Genomic DNA, 19,897 nt, shown 5'->3' with positions numbered 1-19,897 from the left:
TCTAAAGGGTTGGGGAAAGAAAGGGAATATTTGGGAGAGCATTTATATGATTAGAGTATGCCATAATGATACTCTAGAGTTATAAGAAGAGATAAATATTTTATGGGGCTTTAAAATACAGAAATGGATATTTTATGGTCCTGTGATGTGAAATAAAGGAAGCTTAATTCCCTTGGGCAGTGCTGGTCAAACTGCTTACTTCATTGCTAGTAGGACCAGGAGAGTTGCTGTAGGTCTGTACCTCGTAGCCAGGTCTCTTTCTCCTCACCCCACCTGCTCATGCTCCCAATTCTGTTTTTAATCTCTTCTGATGAAATAAACAACTATCCTGCTTAGGAATTCTTTTTCTTCTCAGCATTACTGCTATGTATTAGATGTTTTATATGCAGTCACTGTGTGAGGGACTTGATGTGTTTTCTCACATTTAACCTTGTAATATCTGTGAAAAATGGCAGCGATGTCGTCCCTGTTTTACAGATGAGGAAGCTGAGGCTCAGAGAGGATAAGGAAATTGCCCCCTTGCGCTAACCCTAAGAGGTGGGACTGGAAGTTGAGGCCTTTCTCCCTGGCTTTTGAACTTCTGTATTCTTAACTGCTATGTTATACCACCTGTGAGGAAATGGGGTCCATTTCGACCCCTGAGGTTTGACTAGGCCATAATAGATCAGCAGTCCAAACCTCCATCACCGTGCAGCCCAGTGTTAATCATTTAGAGCTGGGTAATGAAGATTGCAGTAGTGCCTCAGTCACTGTGGGCATAAAAAAATGTTAGGAAGCTTCCTGTATGGTTCCTGGATAAAACACACCATTCTGTACACCTGCAAGGTAGTGTCTCTGCATTCAGGTTCTGCAGAGTTCCCTTGCTTGACCTCCGTTTTCTCATCCGGTAAATGAAAGATGGCTTAGGTCAGTGGTCGGCAAACTCATTAGTCAACAGAGCCAAATATCAACAGTACAACGATTGAAATTCCTTTTGAGAGCCAAAATTTTTAAACTTCTTCTAATGCCACTTCTTCAAAATAGACTCACCCAGGCAGTGGTATTTTGTGGAAGAGCCACACTCAAGGGGCCAAAGAGCCGCATGTGGCTCGCGAGCCGCAATTTGCCGACCACGGGTTAGGTAATTGCTAAAGCCCCTTTGCCCTTTGAAGTTCAGTGATCTTGGGAAATTCTTCTGGCTCTGTCTGGCTCCATGTACCTCTTTAAAAGTTTGCCAGGTCACCCAGCTGGTGTGGCTCAGTGGATGAGCATCGACCCATACATCAAGAGGTCCTGGATTCAATTCCTGGCCAGGACACATGCCCAGGTTGTGGGCTCAATCCCTTGTCGGGGGTGTGATGGAGGCAGCTGATCAATGTATCTCTTTCATCATTGATGTTTCTATCTCTCTATCCCTCTCCTGTCCTTTCTCTCCAAAAATTAAAGACATTTTAAAACAATAAAAATAAATAAAAGTTGGCCAGGTCTTTTGATCAGATGTGGTTACCAAGGTTTAGCTAAAGTTCTTAGAACCCCCCAATAACTTATAAAAGGGTCTTCTTCGTAAAATGCTCTGAGGAAAGGAAAAATTGCAAACCAAGTGAGGGCTCATTGATTTCTTTATCCCATGCAACACATACTTCCAGCACACGATGTTTGATAATTAATGTTACTTTTGTGCCATATGTGAGATATTTTAAATAGTGGGAATAGGTGGATATAGGTATTTTAAAAATGTTTCTCATTAAGACAGCTAGCTGGACAGTTAGCTAGATTTGCAGAAGTAGAATAAGTTCATGTGAAAATCAAGTATTTGGTGTCCTTTCATATTTTGGTTTTTAAATATGTTTTTGTTCAAGAAAAATAATGCAATGTATTTTAATAATGTATAATTTTCACTGCTTCTAAGATGCCTGACTTGATTTTTCTCTGTGGACATCTGTCATAAGCATATTCTCCTACTTTTATTACTAGTGTGTGTGTTTAAATCCCAGGATTATTCTAAGCCCCTAAGTTTTTCAGTGTCTACTTTGAGTTAGTTCTCTGACATAGCTTATAATCAGTTTTGTTCATATTTTGTATTATTAAGCATTGTCAATAGCAAATTTATTTCATGTATAGTTTTAATACTACCAGATACATTTTAAGTTCCACTGTTTTAAGGCTAGAATTTTCATCTCTTAAAACATGCTTTAATTTTTATTGTAATTCAGTGTTTTATTCTATTTGCCACATCTTCTGCAGCCTAAATTAAATCAGTCAACTAGTTAGATTGTGTAATTTGTCAGATGCTACTACTTTATAGACTGTGGTAAAATAGTGGTTTGTGAGATCAACTTAAATACTTTTGATTATACTATAACATTTACTATCATCTTAAACAAAGTGGCTACAATAATCTATAATTATGACCTACTATATTACCTTTTGTTTATATGTTGATAAAATTATAATTACCTGCAACCAAAATATATCCTAGTGGATGTTTTAAAGTATGGTCATTGATTTATTTCTTCCTTCACTCTGTATGTTTTGCAAACTTAAGATTATCTTTAAATTTTTTTAAAAAGAAAAAACAACAACACTGAGCCTTTATTGAGTGCTTACTCTGAACCTGGTGCTGATATTCATGATCTTTATTTCTTAAAGGCAATGATTGATGTGCCCTTTCCCAATACCCTTGCTCATCATCTTAGTCTTTTTACTTCACAGTATTTTGCCTCATCTGCTAAAGAATCAAGAAAATAAAAAAGGAGTGTTGGAAACTTACTGTTGGTTATACTCATGTTCATCAAGCCTCGGTGCAAGAAAGAACTTGAGAAATAGTCCAATGTAAACTCATCTCTTGTTAGGTTAGCGATCAAGGCCAATAGCCAGAAGATTCCACATGAACCTTATAATAAAACACTGAGCAGAGAGCCCTAGCAGGCAGTGGCTCTTTGATAAATAGTAGTGGTCCTCAGCATCTTAAAACAAAATTTGTGTCCTTGTAACTCTGCTCCCCACCCCACACCCCCGCACCCGCCTCCCCAGTAATTCTAGAGCCACCATTTGGATCTCCATAAGGCTCATCAAGCTTCTGAAATAGTGCTCATGCTTTCCTCCACCATTCCCCTTCCTTCCCACCCCCTAAACACCTCTTTTCTGGACACACATCTGATTTTTGAGTCCTTCATCATTTGCCCTGAAGCTTTGCAAGCCATCCTCATCATCAGTCACTAACTTAAAACTGGGGCCCGGCCTTCCTCTTAGATCTCACAGTGAGGTTTCAGGGATGAAGGGGAAAGGTATTGACAAAGAACTCCAGAAGTTGGGGAAACTCTGTCCAGGAAAGTTTTACCTCTGCTTGGATGATGAGCAATTGAAGGACTGACCCTATATCCTTTATACCACAGTTTATTTGCAAATATTATTAGAGGGATACATTTTGGTCTGAAGGTCTCTCTCTCTCTCTCTCTCTCTCTCTCTCAAATCCTTAAGATTGCACTGTTTCTCTAATTTTAGTTTGGGATACTTAAAAATGAAAACTGTAAAAAGCTAACAGCCGAATTGCAGAAGCCCATTATTGCCTTCATTACTTTAATTACATTGTTACTTAAATATTTATAAATATAAAGGTAGGTGTGTACTTATGCATATAGGTCTTGTACACCGATACACCCCAAACAAATTGATAACGGAAATACCAATAAAATTGTATTGGTATTTACAATAAAAATGCAAAATAGCAACATAAAGCTGCAGATACTACTTGCTCAAGTTAAATTGTTGTTCCCAGTGTGACCGTGGTGCTGAATGCTGAGTTCAGATGGCTGAGTGATGAGTCAGTTTTGCGCTGCTAATGAGCCTTCATTCCTGCAGAGTAAAACTGTGTCCTCTGGCCTTAACTTGCTGTGCACGTCTTTTCCTCGAGTCCACTTTTCCTCCTTAACTGACAGCAGAGTGACAGCACCTGATGCCAAAAGAGGTGAGGCTGCGGACAATGGCCTGGCTGTCCTTGGTTCAGAAGCAGTTGTTCAGAGGTTCCAGAATTGGGCGATCTAAACATTTTAATCATCAAAATAAGCACAGACTGAAAATGGCCATGGTGAGCTCTTGTAGATTGTGGCGTCCAGCTGGCTCAGACATGAGGAGCAGGTCTGTAGGTTTCATCCTACCAGGAGATTAGATACAATTAGTATTTTCCAGTGAGCAAGCTTGAAGGCTTTTTGGTTAATGAGTAGAATTTTTGTTTTCCTTTTACATATTTTTTTTTAAATCTTAAACAACCCCATAAGTTTCAATGGTGAAAAGTGGATTTGTGGACATACTTCTTTGTAGATACTCAGATGTAGCTTTTGTGCCCCTTCCCCAGTGGATGGTACAGATGGTGAAGCTGGATGTGACTTTGGGAGAAAACTTCTTTTGGCCACTTGCCATCAGATGTGTTGAAAGAACATTGGTCTTAGAGGTGAAAGATCTCATTTTGTGCCCTTAGTTCTACCCTGCAGGAAAGGCTATTATATACATTTTGTGAATGTGACAGCATTGGATCAGAGACACCGCAAATGAATGCAGAGTGGGAACAGCCTCCCGGCCTGAGAGATGAACTCTGTGTTCCTCTACTGATCCCCACGAGTTTAAATTCTGGGCACTGTACAGTTCAGGCAGTAAACTTAAGTTGTTTACACAGAGTAATAAATCAGTCTTTTTTCTCACCCTGTGTTTTTCTTAACCAGCTGGGTGTGGGAGCTTCTCTCTAATGTTCTTTAAGTGGAGATATGCACATTATAATCCACCTGTAGGAAAATCTTCCGGATGCTATACTGATGAAGGACATCAAACTACCTTGTAGATGCAACACATCCAGCTTTATTTTCATTGGTTACATTCCTCTGGAAGTAATTTTTCTCATTTTGGAAGTTAGAAAAGAATTTAGTTTTTTTTTTTCTGGTGCTAGATGTAAAGTGTCTTTTTGTGTTTCCTTTTCTATGTTAACATATTTAAATCTTTGGATGGGGGTTTCTCTAAGCTTGAGAGTCCTTGTACCATACACTCATAAACAAGTTTTCCTTTTCATCAAAGTTCAGTGCTTGCTGTCACTGCAAGAGTTAAGTATAGTTTTGGTGTCCAAATTTTGTGTAACTACTTTCTGCCATGAATGTCAAAATAGTTTATAATTACAAACTACTAATGGTGTTAGACAGTTAATGTAGATATCTTAATAGAGGTGGATGAGAGACTTGACAGTAACTGATAGAAAAATAGGCTAAAACATACTGCTGTTGAATTTCTAACTGCATATGGTTGCATGTAGCTATTTGTGATTTCTCACAGTAACTTGACATTTTAAATGTTGAGGGATTATTGTAATTTAGCTATTAAATAGATATAGAGAATATATAGAGTGCTTCCCCCAAATATATATACACTTTAACAGCTGATGGCTAACTTTTGAAAATGAAATGTATTTTAATAAACACTGCCTTTTTAATTATTCAAAGTGTGTGTATACATTTTGGGGGACACCTTATGTATTATATGTCTGTATATATAATACATACCTATCTACACTAATAAAAGAGAAAGATGCAAATTGACCATACCTTCACAACGCCCACCAGCCAATCAGGAATGAGTATGCAAATTAACCCAACAAAGGTGGTGGGTTAATTTGCATATGCAGGCACCGAGCGGGGGGCGGGGAGAGCGGGGCGCTTGCATCATTGCCATGGTGATGATACAGGTGGTCCGCACTGCCCCAGCTGCTCAGGGCCTCTGGGCAGTGTCAGAAGGTGGGGCCGGAGCGGAAAGAGGCGGCTCCAGGGCTGAAGTGGAAAGGCGGTGCCAGCAGCCAGGGAAAGGAAGGCCCATTCTTGCACGAATCTTCGTGTGTCGGGGTTCTAGTATATATATAAAAACACACACACATATATATACCATTAATTGAAAGAGACATTACATCTGTTGGACTGAAAAGGTATCCTGGATCCTGATGCTTTGGAGTGAAAAAAGAATGTTGGTGGGTACTAGATAGTCCTCATGTCCTGCTTGTTTTCCTATATGGCTTAGGTCACCTTTTGTGGGACTAGCATTACCTAAAAGTGTCTCAGACCATGCATGACATCTTTCAGGAGCCTGACCCTGAGCCTCCCAGGTCATCGTGTGTAAACAGCTATGCTGTGGAAAAGTAATGCAAATCAGTTTGTTTTGCAAATAGATATTTTTGTCATTACTTGACAAACATGTTTTGAGTGCTTATTAGATTCCAGGTGCTGCACTAGATGTGGGTGGTATGAAAAAGGTACAGTCAGTTTTTTTAAGGAGCTGCTAGTCCAGGCAATGGTTTGCAATGAGGGATTGTTTGCACATTCACCTGTGAAATTTAAAAACCTTACCTATATGTTTTGGTGTACCACCTTCCAGTGATTGTGGCTTAGTTGAATTGTGGCGAGGCCTGGGCATCTGTACCTATAAAACATAGTCACCTGATTTTTAAAAACTCTCTATTCATAACCTCTGGGAGAGACGGATAAAGAATAAATGATTATAAGTCCTGGCTTGGAGGCTCAGTTGGTTGGAGCATTGTCCTATACATCAAAAGGTTGCGGGTTTGATTCCCATTCAGGGCACATACATAGGTTGTGGGTTTGACCCCTGGTCAGGGCACAAATGGGAGGCAACCCATTGATGTTTATCTCTCACATTGATGTTTCTCTCTCTCTCTCTCCTCTCTCTCTCTCTCTCTCTCTCTCTCTCTTTTTCCTCTTCCCCCTCCCCCACCTCTCCTCCTTCTTCTCTCTCTAAAAAACAAAAACAAAAACAAAAAAACAATTGAAACATATCCTCAGTTGAGGATTTAAAAAAAAGAATACATGATTATGAGAAATTAACATTGAAAATTCACAGTACAAGAGTGCCCAAGGATGATGTAATTTTGAAATTTTTACTTTTAACATTTTGAAATATATACCTGACAAAAAGTTCATAAAACATACATGCACAGCCTATTGAATTACTATGAGGCAAACACCTCCATGATTACCAGCCATGTATGCCAGTATCGGAGATGCTCTCCCTGGGCCTCTTCCCTGCTATGTCTTCCAGGGGAACAGCAGCCTGACTCTTGCTATATACACTAATAAAATGGTAAGATGCAAATTAACCATACCTTTGTGATGCCCACCAGCCAATCAGGAGTGAATATGCAAATTACCCAACAAAGATGGCAGGTTAATTTGCATATACAGGCGCCAAGCAGGGCGTGGTGGGACACCATGGCGATGATGCAGGTGTTCCGCACTGCCCCAGCCGCTCTGGGCCTCTGGGCAGCATGGGAAGGCAGAAAGGCGGCTCTGGGCCGGAGCGAAAAGGCGGCTCCAACTGGAGCGAAGGCATTGCCAGCAGTCAGGGTAAGGAAGGCCCATTCTTGCATGAATCTTCGTGCATCAGGTCTCTAGTTCTTTATATTTTTGCTACAATGAAGACATACTAATCCGAATTGTTAACTGGTGTCTGTTTTGAACTCTACAGAAATTGACTCCTACTTCATATAGTCTTTTGTCATCTTTTGCTCACTATTGTTTCACATAGCTTGTTTGTTCATTTGCATTACTGTTATGACCGCACTGTAATCTAGGTTGGATAATGTGAATTGATTCTCATCTTTGGCTATTGAGTAATACTTCTATGAACATACATGTATGTGTATGTATATATAGAGAGATAATATATATTCTGGTGCCCGTGTGCATTAATTTCTCTTGGGTACTTGCCTGGGGTGGATTTCTGGGTCCCATGTTATGTATGTTGTCAATCCTCCCAGCAGTATGTGAAGGTTCTGCTGCTTTACTTTCTTGTCAGTGGCAACTAATCTTGACTAGTCATAAAAAGAGGCAAGGCAGAAGGAGGAGGGAGGCTATTTCAGGTGTATAAGAAGGAATGAGACTAAGAGGGTATGATGAGATTTGAAGGAAATTGCAGATACACTGGTGTGGTGCTAACTTGGGAACCTGTGGGAAAGTGGCGGAAGATGAGGCTGGAAGTGTGTGATGTGTTGAGGACTTTGTCCTGTGTTCTAAAGTCAAGGAAGCAGGCAGGAGATATCAGACCCACATTCTACAAACCTTTCTGTGGCAGCTCTGTGGAGGATGAGGGGGTGAGGCCTGATACACGGAGTTTAATCTAGGGAGGATGAGAGAAGGCAGGGTTGAGGGTGGATTCCAGAGGTGCTTTGACCAAAGTGAACAGTCTTGTGGGGAAAGGGAGGAGAGAAGCAGGAGTCTTGGTTTTTGCTTATGTGACTATATTGATTTCCTTCAATACGTTGTGAAATTCAGGAGGAAGAGAGTTTGAGGTAAGGATGGCAGTGATGGGGCATGATGTTAGTTTTAGACATGTAACATGTGTGATATCCATATATTATTTAGTGGAAATGTTCTGTAAGTGACTTGAACTCAAGAGAAAGGACTAGGCTTGGGGATGTCCTCATTGTTTGAGTCGTCTGGGTATAGGTGGTGGTTGAAGAAAAGAGGGTGGAGAATCTAAGGGGGTTGAGGGATGCCTGGATGGGTGAGAGACAAGGATCCTGAAAAGCAGACCAAAAGGGAACAATCAAAGTAAAAGGTAAAACAAAAGAAATTAGATCGTGGAAGCCAAGGAGAAAGGATCTGCAGGAAGAGAATCATGACTGGTGTCCAGTGCTCTCAGAAAACATCAAGTAAAATTAGAAAGATGTGCTTTTCATTTAACAGTTAAGAAAGAAGTACTTGGGTGTCAGGGTGAGCAATGTTTCAGCCAGCGGAGTGCAGGGAGCAGAAGTGATGATGCAGTGGCTTAAGAGCAAATGCTGGGTGAGGAAGTAGGGAAAACAGATGAGGAGTGCTTAATTTGTTTTTCAATTACAGTTGGCATTCAATATTATATTAGTGTCAGGTACAGAATGGTTATTAAACATTTATTTAACTTACAAAGTGATCATCTTCCCCCCATAAGTCTAGTACCCACCTGGCAATATACGTAGTTATAACACTATTGACTATATTCCCTGTGACTATTTTGTAACTTCTGGTTTATATTTCTTAATCCCTTCACCTTTTTCACCTAGCCCCTCAACCCCTCTCCAACTTAGCAACCATCAGTTTGTTCTCTGTATCTGAGTTTGTTTGTTTTGTTCGTTCATTTATTTTGTATTTTAGATTCCACATAAGTGAAATTATATGGTGTGTGGTTTTTTTCTGACTTATTTCACTTAGCATAATACCCTGTAGGTCCATCCATATTGTCACGGATAGCAAGATTTCATTCCTTTTATGGCCAAATAATATTTCTGTGTGTGTGTGTGTGTGTGTGTGTGTGTGTGTGTGTGAGAGAGAGAGAGAGAGAGAGAGAGAGAGATCTTTGTTAATGCAATCATCTATCAATGATCACTTAGGTTGCTTCCATATCTTGGCTATTTGAAATAATGCTGTAATGAACATAGGGATGCATATATCTTTTTGAATTAGTGTTTCAGATTTTTTTCAGATAAATACACAGAAGTGGGATTGCTGGATCATATGGTAGTTCTATTTTTAATTTTTTTTAGGAACCTCCATACTATTTTCCACAGTGGCTGCACTAATTTGCAGTTCCACCCACAGTGCACAAGGGTTCCGTTTTCTCCGCATCCTCACCAACACTTGTTTGTTGATTTATTGATGGGGGTCAGAGCGACCTGCCATTCTGACAGGTGTGAGGTGACAAATCACTGCAGTTTTAATTTGCATTTCTCTGATTTGTTATGTTGAGCATCTTTTCATATGTCTATTGGCCATCTGTATGTCCTCTTTGGAGAAATGTCTATTGAGGTCCTCTGCGCATTTTTAAATTAGATTGTTTGGGAGTTTTTGCTGTTAAGTTGTATGAGTTCTTTATATATTTTATTAACCCCATATGAGATATATCATAAGTAGGTATCTTATTCCATTCAGTAAGTTGCCTTTTTGTTTTGTTGATTTCCTTTGCTGTGCAGAAATGTTTTAGTTTGATGTCATCTAATCTGATTACTTTTTTCTTTTGTTTCCCTTGCCCAAGAAGACATATCCAAAAATATTACTAAGAGCAACGTCAAATATTTTACAGTCTATTTTCTTTCTTCTAGGAGTTTTATGGTTTCAGGTCTTGCATTTAAGTCTTTAACCCATTTTGAGTTTATTCTTGTATGTGGTGTAAGAAAGTGGTCTAGCTTCATTTTTGCATGTATTTGTCCAGTTTCCTCAGCACCATTTATTGAAGAGACTGTCTTTACTCCATTGTATATTCTTGCCTCCTTTGTTATAGGTTAATTGACCATATAGGCTTCTGTTTATTTATGAGCTGTCTATTCTGTTCCATTGTTCTGTGTGTCTGTTTATATGCCAGTACCGTGCTGTTTTGATTAGTATAGTCTTGCAGTGTAGTTTGATATCAGATAGGGTGTATACCTCCGACATTGTTCCTCTTCCTTAAGAGTACTTTGGCTATTCATGGTCATTTATGGTTCCAATGAGGAATGTTTTTTTTACCTTGGCAGTGAATGGAAGCCAAAAGCCCATTAGGTTGAGTGAGATGAGGAATGAAGAGGGGAGGATCTGTGTGTGAGAGACACTGTGTACAATAATATTGTAGAGAGGACTGTCTAGTTTAACGGAGGAGAGAAGAATGCTCTTGAAATCTCAGTATGAGGAGAGGGAAGGACCCAAGTCCTGGTAGAGGGACTTAACAATGACTAGGAGGTATCACTGAAAAGGGAGAGGGGGGTGGAAAAATTGGCACAGACTGAAATATATTTGTAGGGAAGAAGGTTTTCAGAGAACAAGAAATTCACAAGTTCCTAAGTTTTAACAGCCTTTTGCCTCTTAAGTAGGAGGCAATTAATTTGTTTAAGGATAAAAATTAATGGTTAAGAAGTACACAGGTTGTATTACACCATTATGGACACTTAGTTTGTCAACCTTCTAAACATAGTCATAAAAAATGTCTTTGAACAAATGTCAATGGGAAAAAGCCATAACCATGCCTCTGGAGAGACCCTTAAAAGGAAATTGAAAGACTGTTTTATACCATGCTTGAAGACAATTAAGTGGTATAACCTGCTTATGCTTCCATCCATTCTCTTTCTGTACAGAAAGCAAATCCTCTTTGTATGTAGCACTCATATGATCATAATTTTCAAAATGGTTTCCTCTTAGTATCTTATGGTCAAGGAGCTGGTATCAAAGAGAGTGTATCTCAATTCTCTTCAGCCAAGAACACAACTATGGTTGGGTTTATTAGTCACTGCATAAGATGACATTATGGGGTGTCTCGGGAAGAGTGTTGGATCTGTCTTAGAATTGGGGCTTCGGTTGGATACTTTCAGGGAGGATCTAAGGAAGCAGGGACTCATTCTGTAGTGAGTGCTGTCAAAAGGAAGGGCATTTCTATAATTGGGTATCTCATTAAATCTTACAGGGAGAGCAAACTAGATTGAGGAAAAAGCTGTAATTGATAAAGAAGTTGTCATTCATTGAGTGTGAGAGAGGGATATTTGGGGATATTTAATATTGTGTGGATTGCACAATGACTTAATTTTCATGTCACTTTATCGTAGTCTCAGAGTGACTTTGTTTGACATAGCTATTCTGTGAGATTAGATCCCATGGGAGAACATAGTTCTGATTGTGAGCATCAGACAAGCTTGAAATCACATCAAGTCTAGCTATGAATGTTAGTGATCTGGACTTCAGGCACTGCTTAATTTTCTTTATATCTATATCTATATATATCTATCTATCTATCTATATACACACACACACACACACACACACACATACATACATACATACACACATATACACATACACACACACACACACACACACATTTATATCCTAGTTTAACTAGTTTTTAATGAGATCTTATCCTTTCCTTGCTTTGGCAAGTGCAGTATTACCATGTATTGGGAAGAGTTCAATTCTCTCATAATGTATTTCATCAGTATATCGAGACTTCAGAATATACTTTTTCAGCTGTCTCAGTAGCATAAAATGTACCTCCATTTGGAAAACTTGTTATATTTCCTGGGAATGAGCAGAAATAAGATGCTTACACTGATCCTGGTGGGAAGTAGGTGGTGATGAAGGCAGATAGGAAGGGTATTTTCAGAAATATTTAAAGGCTAGAGTGGACAGAACTCAATGTCAGGATGTATTTAGGGAACCAAAAGAAAGAAGGTACTGACCCCTAAGTTTCTAGCTGACTAGTTTGAGTAGGAAGCGAAGTTGCTCCCCAGGATGGGGAGGAGGGGAGCAGTGGTAAACTGGCAGGGGAGTAACAAATCTTAAACAAGACTCCACGCAGTAGCATGAATCTGGTTGGGGCGAGACCCTTTGCTTCTAATCAATCTTGTAGGTGTCTAGTATCTAACAGAGAATAGTAATTTATTGTGAAACTGCCCAAGGAACCAAGATCTTAAATTCTTTTGTCAGCACATAGGCAAAGCTCTTGCTGTAGGCAAATCTATGTAAGTGACAAGATTACAATCAGATTGTTTGGTCTGGATGGGGACATGACAAGGGAAGCTGGCCTGGGTATTGTGGTGGTATTGTTATCAAGGTATGACATCTATACTATAGCGTTTTATATGCCAAGTATAAAGAAACACAAAACCATGTCCTGGATAGCCGTGTTGAAATGTTGAGTGCCAAGGATGCCAAAGTAGGTTTCATATCATGTCAGCACCTAGCACACGAGCTGGTGCATAGTAGGTGTTCAGTGCATATTATGAAGGTCATTCTAGGCTTAACAGAAGAGTATCCTATGAATTATTATTTACATCTCCTGTGGATGTGGAGAAGGGGTGAGGCTCTCTCTAGCAGGCACTGGCCAGCCTTGGTTCAAAACTATACATAAAGTTATTATGGAACTGATCTAGGAGTTTTAAATAGAAACATGAAGGAAGGGAGAAGAGGAGAGAATGAAAATTTATCTGTAACCACACAAAAACAAATTTAAAGACAGGCGTCCTTTGCCTATTTTCATTTTGATATTCTGAACCCATGTAAAGAGGCAAAATACAGAAAGATTTAAAAGGCAGCTCTCTTGGTTAATATGTTGACTGTGCAGGGACTACATAGATCAAGTAAATATGACATATTAAATATTTCTTGTTTTATTTTTTCCCCCCAGTGTCTTTTTCTCTTTCTATTGGGAAAGGCTTTTCTCCAGCTGACTTCTCTCTGATTCTAAAAGAAAATCACCTTTTTCTTGCTGAGGTTCCTTTTTTTTATTGTAGTATTTTGGATCAGAACATACAATTTAATTTTTATCATAGGTAAAATTAGTAAGAGCTTTTCAGTGTCAGAGTTGCTTTCTCTGTAAAGTTAAAGCAAAATCATAATTGTTTATTTTTGCTCATTAATACATGCACATGCTATATGGTTCTATTTTATTAAATTCATACCTATTTTGAAAGTATGTGACACTTTCCCAGATGATTATACTATGAAAAATGATGTAGATAAACCTACAGAGATGAAAAATCTCTAAATGGTGATGGTTGGGCTGGACTTCAAACTACTGGTGTGGACACAGCATTAGAGCCTGTGACCCATGCCCTAGTTTTCTTGGACAGGGACCCTTTTTAGGCCCTCTTATATGTCTGATCTGTGACTGACTTGTTTGTGTGCCTTTGGAAGTCTTCAAGTTCTCCAGTAATCAGGATTTAAACAACATCCTGGTAACAATTAAACCTATTTATATTAATAGGTTTTCCTCAGAATTTCTCCTTCAGTATTTTGGTTATTTTTGTTTTAAGCATTCACAGCATTTAAGGGTTTTATCCTATCATTATAATATTAAGAATGAGACTATTACACAGAATGGATGAAAAAGTGGTTTCTTTTTGAGTTAGAAGATATCTTAGAGAAATTCTTAGATTGTAACCCTTTTATTTTATATGCCAAAAAGTTGAGATTAAAATACTTGGTGGCTTCTGAATCTCGCAAAAGGAAAAAATATTTTTAAACATATAATTATGCTTGTTCAATCAAAATGTGTTCTTTTTCAACATACAGTTTTGGACCTTTAATGAACATTTACTCAGTAAATCCATTGACATAGTATAGTTTTTATGTTTTTCTTAATAAAAATTGAGCAGAGGACTGTGATGAACACATCATTTTAACTACTTAATATCCTTTCCCATGTAAATAGATATAGAAAAGGGTATCTATTTAAACTAATTCTCTTAATCCACATTCTTTAAGGAAAAAATGCTGAGGTATGCTTCTTTGAGCTTTCAAAACTCTTCTTCCTTTTTGTGGTGCTTCATTAATTGGGTAAATGATCCTGTAACTGAATATAATTTAGTCAGTTATGTGAAGTTGTGGTGATCATTCTTTGATTGGGACTGAAATCTGTAATTGGAGGAAGGAGGAAAATAGTTTTATTTATATGACTATTACTTTGTGATATAATTATTTCTTCCAGAAGAAATTATTTAAAAATTAAATTAGTTAATGGACTTTGGAACTAAGGATACTTTAGAATTCATCTGTTGCAGCAACTTCACGTTGCAGATAATGATGTTGAGACCCAGATTGCAGAGGAATTTTCCAGGAAGACACTTTGGATCAGAACAAAACCCTGATCTCTCTTGTTTCTTTGTCCAGTGATTTTCACTTTGTGATGCATGTCGTTCCCAATACTCACCTAGATGCTACTAAAAACAAAGGGAGGGTGGGGAGAGCGCCGGAGAAGGGCATGGATCCTTTCAGTGAACCTGCCCAGTTCAGGGGTTCGTTCAGTGGGTGACCAGCATTTGTTCTCCCATGGTGGGGAAATCATGCTAATAAAACCGCTGTTTGCTTTTTAGGTGAGAGTTACGTGTGTGCATCGAACGAGCCATTTCGTAAAGTTGATTACACCAAAAATATTAACCCAAACTGGTCTGTGAACATCAAGGGTGGGGCCACCCGAGCCTTGGCTGCTGCCACCTCGGTGAAAAGTGAAGTGAAGGAAAGTAAAGATTTCATCAAACCCAAGCTAGTGACTGTGATTCGAAGCGGAGTGAAGCCTAGAAAAGCCGTGCGGATTCTTCTGAATAAGAAGACCGCACATTCCTTTGAACAAGTCTTAACCGATATCACCGAAGCCATTAAACTAGACTCAGGAGTGGTCAAGAGGCTCTGCACCCTGGACGGAAAGCAGGTACGCTGATTCTGGCCCCCAGCTCCCCACCTTCCTTTTAAATTCTCCTTGTACCATGGCAGTTACATGTTTGACAAGATGAGCTTTGTATCTGCTAGATATTTTAGTAGTCCTGCTTGAGAGGGTGTGTGTGTGTGTGTGTGTGTGTGTGTGTGTACACACGTGTGCATGTGTATGAATTAGCCTTTATCATGAAAGATGTAAGCAGCTCACCTGTCTCTTTACACAAATGTCTCAAAATTATATATATAGAGAGATCTATAATTCTTATGGATACTGGAAGGGAAATGTAAACTTGTAAGGGAAAAGTGTACGTTGAGGAGGCTTCCTACATTAAGTGGGATGTTCTCTACTTAAGAAGAAGGACACCTAATGACTAGTAGAGTCATTATGGGTTTGGGTAAGCCACAGAAGTAAAAAGTAAAGATATTTGACATTTTTTTAGCAAAGCATTTCCTCCCCACTCATGTATAATATGGAAAATGCATTTAAAGGAAAATATTTTCATGAGAATGTTCATATGAATTTCATACGGAAGAATGGAGGTAATTAATCAGCATTTCTGAAAAAACACACATATAAATTATACAGGGAAATGCATGCCAAATTATGGTAACAATATACCAGGAACTCTAATGGGCTAAAAAAAAAAAAATTGGGCAAATTGCAAGTACGCATGAATAGCAGTTACACAAATACAGAGTTTTGCCACAATCAGATTATCATTCTTAAAAGGAAACATGTGGTTTCTGAAGTGTATTTTCCCTAGTTTCAATGAGGTTAAATTGTTTATATTTACATTGTATAAACATAGTTTCCAGTATTCACTTTGTTTCTTCATTTAATTTTGTTTCTTCTCTTGAAAAGAATTTATTTTGAAGTGTTTGGCTCATGTGGTGCTGAAAATGAATAATACTAAACACTGGAGCAAAAGTGTCTTCTGGTAGGGCAAAAAAATCGTTTTCTAAGACCAGATCTAGTTACTACGTTGCTTCCTGAATCATTAACAAAATTTTAAAAATAGGTTCCAAAAATTCCAGTAGAGTTTAATGAAGTTGTGACTTCTCTAATTAATTAAATTAATGTTTAGAAGGCAGCCTGCCCCGAGACAGGTTCAGATGACTGGAAATAGCCACTTTACAAGTTGATTTATTCTGCAAGTAAGTGACCACAAGGAAAAAGGGAGATTTGATAAATCAAATAGCTAATTCTTGGTGGGCACGGGGGAATAGGAACTATAGAGACAGATATTTAAGATGCCTAACAAAAGAAAAAAGGAAAATTGTAAGTATGCCAAATTAGAAAACCTAAGTGACATATAGATAGTACATGCAGATGAGATTTTAAAAATTGAAACTTATTTGGAAATATCCAAATGTATGTTTTCTAGGGAAATTTTAAGTGAAATGAAGTTGAATGTCTAATTGAAATAGTAATCATTGAAATTTTAATAGTTATCTAAAAAATGTATATTTGAAAAGACTCCAGACGAGAAATATTTATATGGAAAAATGTTGACTAAAGCACAAGCAATCCAAATTCATCAACCTATTAAAAAATAATACACTGCCATGAGAAGATTTATGACAGGAATGAAAGGATGACTTACTGTTAAGAAACCTGTTAATACATGGGATCTAGAAGATAAAGTTATTGCACACATAATCCAAAAAAAATATATCACAAAAGCACTTGACAGAATACAAAATCTAAATTTAATTAGAGATTTAGTAATAAAAATGGAGAATTCCCTAACAGACTAAAAAATCCTCTCTGAAACAAAAGGTCTGTGTAATTGGTATACAAATGAGATACTGCAAGTATTTCTATGATAATCAGGTAAGGATGCCTGATAGCAGCAGTATTCAACATTCTTCTATACATTCTTTCTGATTTTTATTTATGGTTTAATTGCAATTTCAATAAGAATCTAAATGATTTTGGGAGGGGCAGGGGAGGGACACATGACAAAGTGATTTTAAATGTTAATCTGGAAAAAATAGGCAGGAAAATTTTGGAAATAATGATTAATGGGCTCTCATGCTACCAGATATTAAATCACCTTTCTCATAGTATACCAAAAATAAATTCCAGGTGTTTTAAAAATATTGATGTCAAAATGAAACCAAAGAACTAAAGGAAAAGATGTCAATAGTTAGGTTGACATGGGAATGGATTTTCTAAGCATAAATGTAGTGGGAAGATCACAAAGGAAAAGGTTGGTTAGACAACATAAAAATTAAAACTTTCTGGCTATTATAAGCAAGGGTTATATACTTTTACATTAAATCATAATAGTTTAATATGAAAAAAACCTTAACACTGCCATGGCAAAATGAATCAAACACCAAACAGACAATTTGAAAAGGTAGAATTATAAATACTAAGTATAAGAAAGCTCAATCTCACTAAATAAATGTGCATGAAAACAATATGATTTTTTTTAATATTTAAAGTTGACGTGTTTTTGAAAAAGAAAATGTCCATTATATTTTGATATGCAGTTAATTGGCATTCTTAACGAATGATGGAAGTGTAAATTTCATAATCTTTATGGAAAGCAGTTTGTTTTGTACGACTATACAAATGTCCTTTCCATTTGGCCTAATAAATTAACTTATCCTAAATAATTATGCCATAATTATGCATGAGAATTCATCCCAGCAATAAGATCAAAAGATTGAAAACAATTTAAAATCCCTAAAATAGAAAACAGTTAAATAATATCACCATAGAACTCATAGGGGTGGCCTTTAAAAATTGTTTGGGGGCAATTTAAAGACATGGGGAAATGTTAAGTGAAAAAGGCAGGAAATAAACTCTGTAGTATGGTTTCAATTTTGTGTTAAAGAAAAGTAGAGGAAGAATTTTTTTAAGAACTAATTCAGAAGGAAACACAATCATAGTTGCCATCAGAAACCTAGTACTTGCTGTTCTGATTTCTACTACTTCTTCCTCATGTCTGTTTAAAAGCAAAAACTCAAGCACCGAGAAAGAAAACAAAGACCAATTTCAATCAGATTGTGAAAATTAAAACATTATGAGTTAATCCTTGAAATTTTTGCATGTGGCTATAAAATGTTACAAGCATCACTTTTGTCACTGTTTAGGTCTAAACATTATTTCCCATGTGCAAAGAGAAGAGGTATTTTTAAACTTTCAAATAAGATTTCTTCGGAAAAATTTAGATTTTGGTTTTCATAGGCACAATTTTGGATATTGTATTTTCAGAGTGCCAGGTATCCTTCACAGCTACAGTCTTCTTGGCGTTGATTCAACATCTGTACTCTAGATGGACTTGTTATTTAAAACTTCATGTCTGTTGTGTGGTTGATATGTTATAAATATAAAGAGGACATTAAATCTTGCTTTGAAGTAGCATAAGAAATTTGTCTTACGCTTAAGATGAATGTATATCTTTAAATGGGCATTGTTTGTTCTGATTTTACTTTATAAATTGATTTTTTTAGGGGGCATGTAAAACTAGCTGCTTTCTGAAAATTCTCAAAAGGACAGCTTTGCTTAGGTGAAGAGAGAGGAATGAGAAAAGTAGGATCTGCTAGTGAGTTGTTCCTGCACAAAATTTTAGGCCATCTGCCTCAACTTCCTATGTGCATTCCTCCTCAGATTGGTAGTTTTCATCTTAAATTAATCTGATCTTTGACACAAGCGGAGATAAACAGTTTGTAGGCAGTTCATTATGCAGTTACCAATTCCATTCCTGATACCCATGTTAGAGTTTTCAGGGGCCCTGGTTATCTTTTTTTATGGGTTTCAAAGCTTTCCCGATTGAAGAGGCAATGAAGGGTGTGGCATGTGCTAGTAGCATTTATGCTGTTAACAAAATGTCCCTTGAGTTTTTTCTGCCAAAATGGATAATCACGTCTTCCTAGTGGTATTGACTCAATTTACAAGGCCTGACGTGGTTAGTACAACTAACTCACATATTCTGTGTCTCTTGTAAAATCCCTTCAAATAAAATCAAATGTTAGGATTTATCCATTTTAACTCTTGGGTTTGCTTTAGTATAGAGCAGTGGCTCTCAACTGGGCATGTTTTTGCTCTATGGAGTTTGGAGTCATGTTTTGATGCCACAACTGGGGATGAGGATTCTACTGGCATGTAGTGGGTAGAGGCCAGGATGCTGCTATCTAGCCTACAGTACACAGGACAGACAGACAACAAACGCAACATAATTCTCAGAGGTCCAAAATGTCAATGGTGCTGAGGTTCAGAAAACCAGGTGTGAAGTAAGTGAAGTGATTCAAAAGGAAATGACACTTGTTTGAATGTTAACTTTATCAACGAGGCCACATGCTAAACTTTATTTCAGATTTCCCCATAGCCTGTGTGTGCACTTTTCATCTAATTGAGGCAGGTGTGTTGGAATGTCATGGTTTATGGTCTTTGTTGTCCTGGGTTTCCATTTATTTGTCTTGTTGTGTAGGGCTGACATGTAGTTGGGGAGAACAGCCTCATAGGCAATTAAAGATGGTTTTACATGTATTTAAAGAAAGATGATTTTATGGAGTTTTAAATATTTAATACTTAAAATGATGTGATGAGCATCAATTTTTTTAAAAGAAATCCACAACCTATGCATTTATAGATGGGGTGACTAGAAAAAAAGGATCTATAAATAGAAGTCATGACTATTCTCTTCAATAATTTTTTAAACTTGCAATTAATTTAGATTAAATGCTTTAGTTTTGTTTTTCTTTTTACAAAT

General features: G+C 37.5%; 1 protein-coding gene across 5 annotated transcripts in view; it reads left to right on the top strand.

Moving 5' to 3' along the window:
- The window catches only part of DCLK2 (doublecortin like kinase 2), a 132,685-nt gene that overhangs the window by 5,852 nt on the left and 106,936 nt on the right, over positions 1–19,897 (top strand). For all 5 annotated transcript variants that reach the window (XM_028151536.2, XM_008144003.3, XM_028151532.2 and 2 more), the window contains exon 2: positions 14,834–15,168. In XM_028151536.2, coding sequence (XP_028007337.2) covers positions 14,834–15,168 — 335 coding nt within the window. The remainder of the gene's footprint in view (positions 1–14,833; positions 15,169–19,897) is intronic.

The sequence above is a fragment of the Eptesicus fuscus genome, chromosome 6, assembly GCF_027574615.1.
Source record: "Eptesicus fuscus isolate TK198812 chromosome 6, DD_ASM_mEF_20220401, whole genome shotgun sequence".
Classification (NCBI taxonomy): Eukaryota; Metazoa; Chordata; class Mammalia; order Chiroptera; family Vespertilionidae; genus Eptesicus; species Eptesicus fuscus.
The sequence above is the reverse complement of the archived record's forward strand: the minus strand, read 5'-3'. Positions and strand labels throughout refer to the sequence as shown.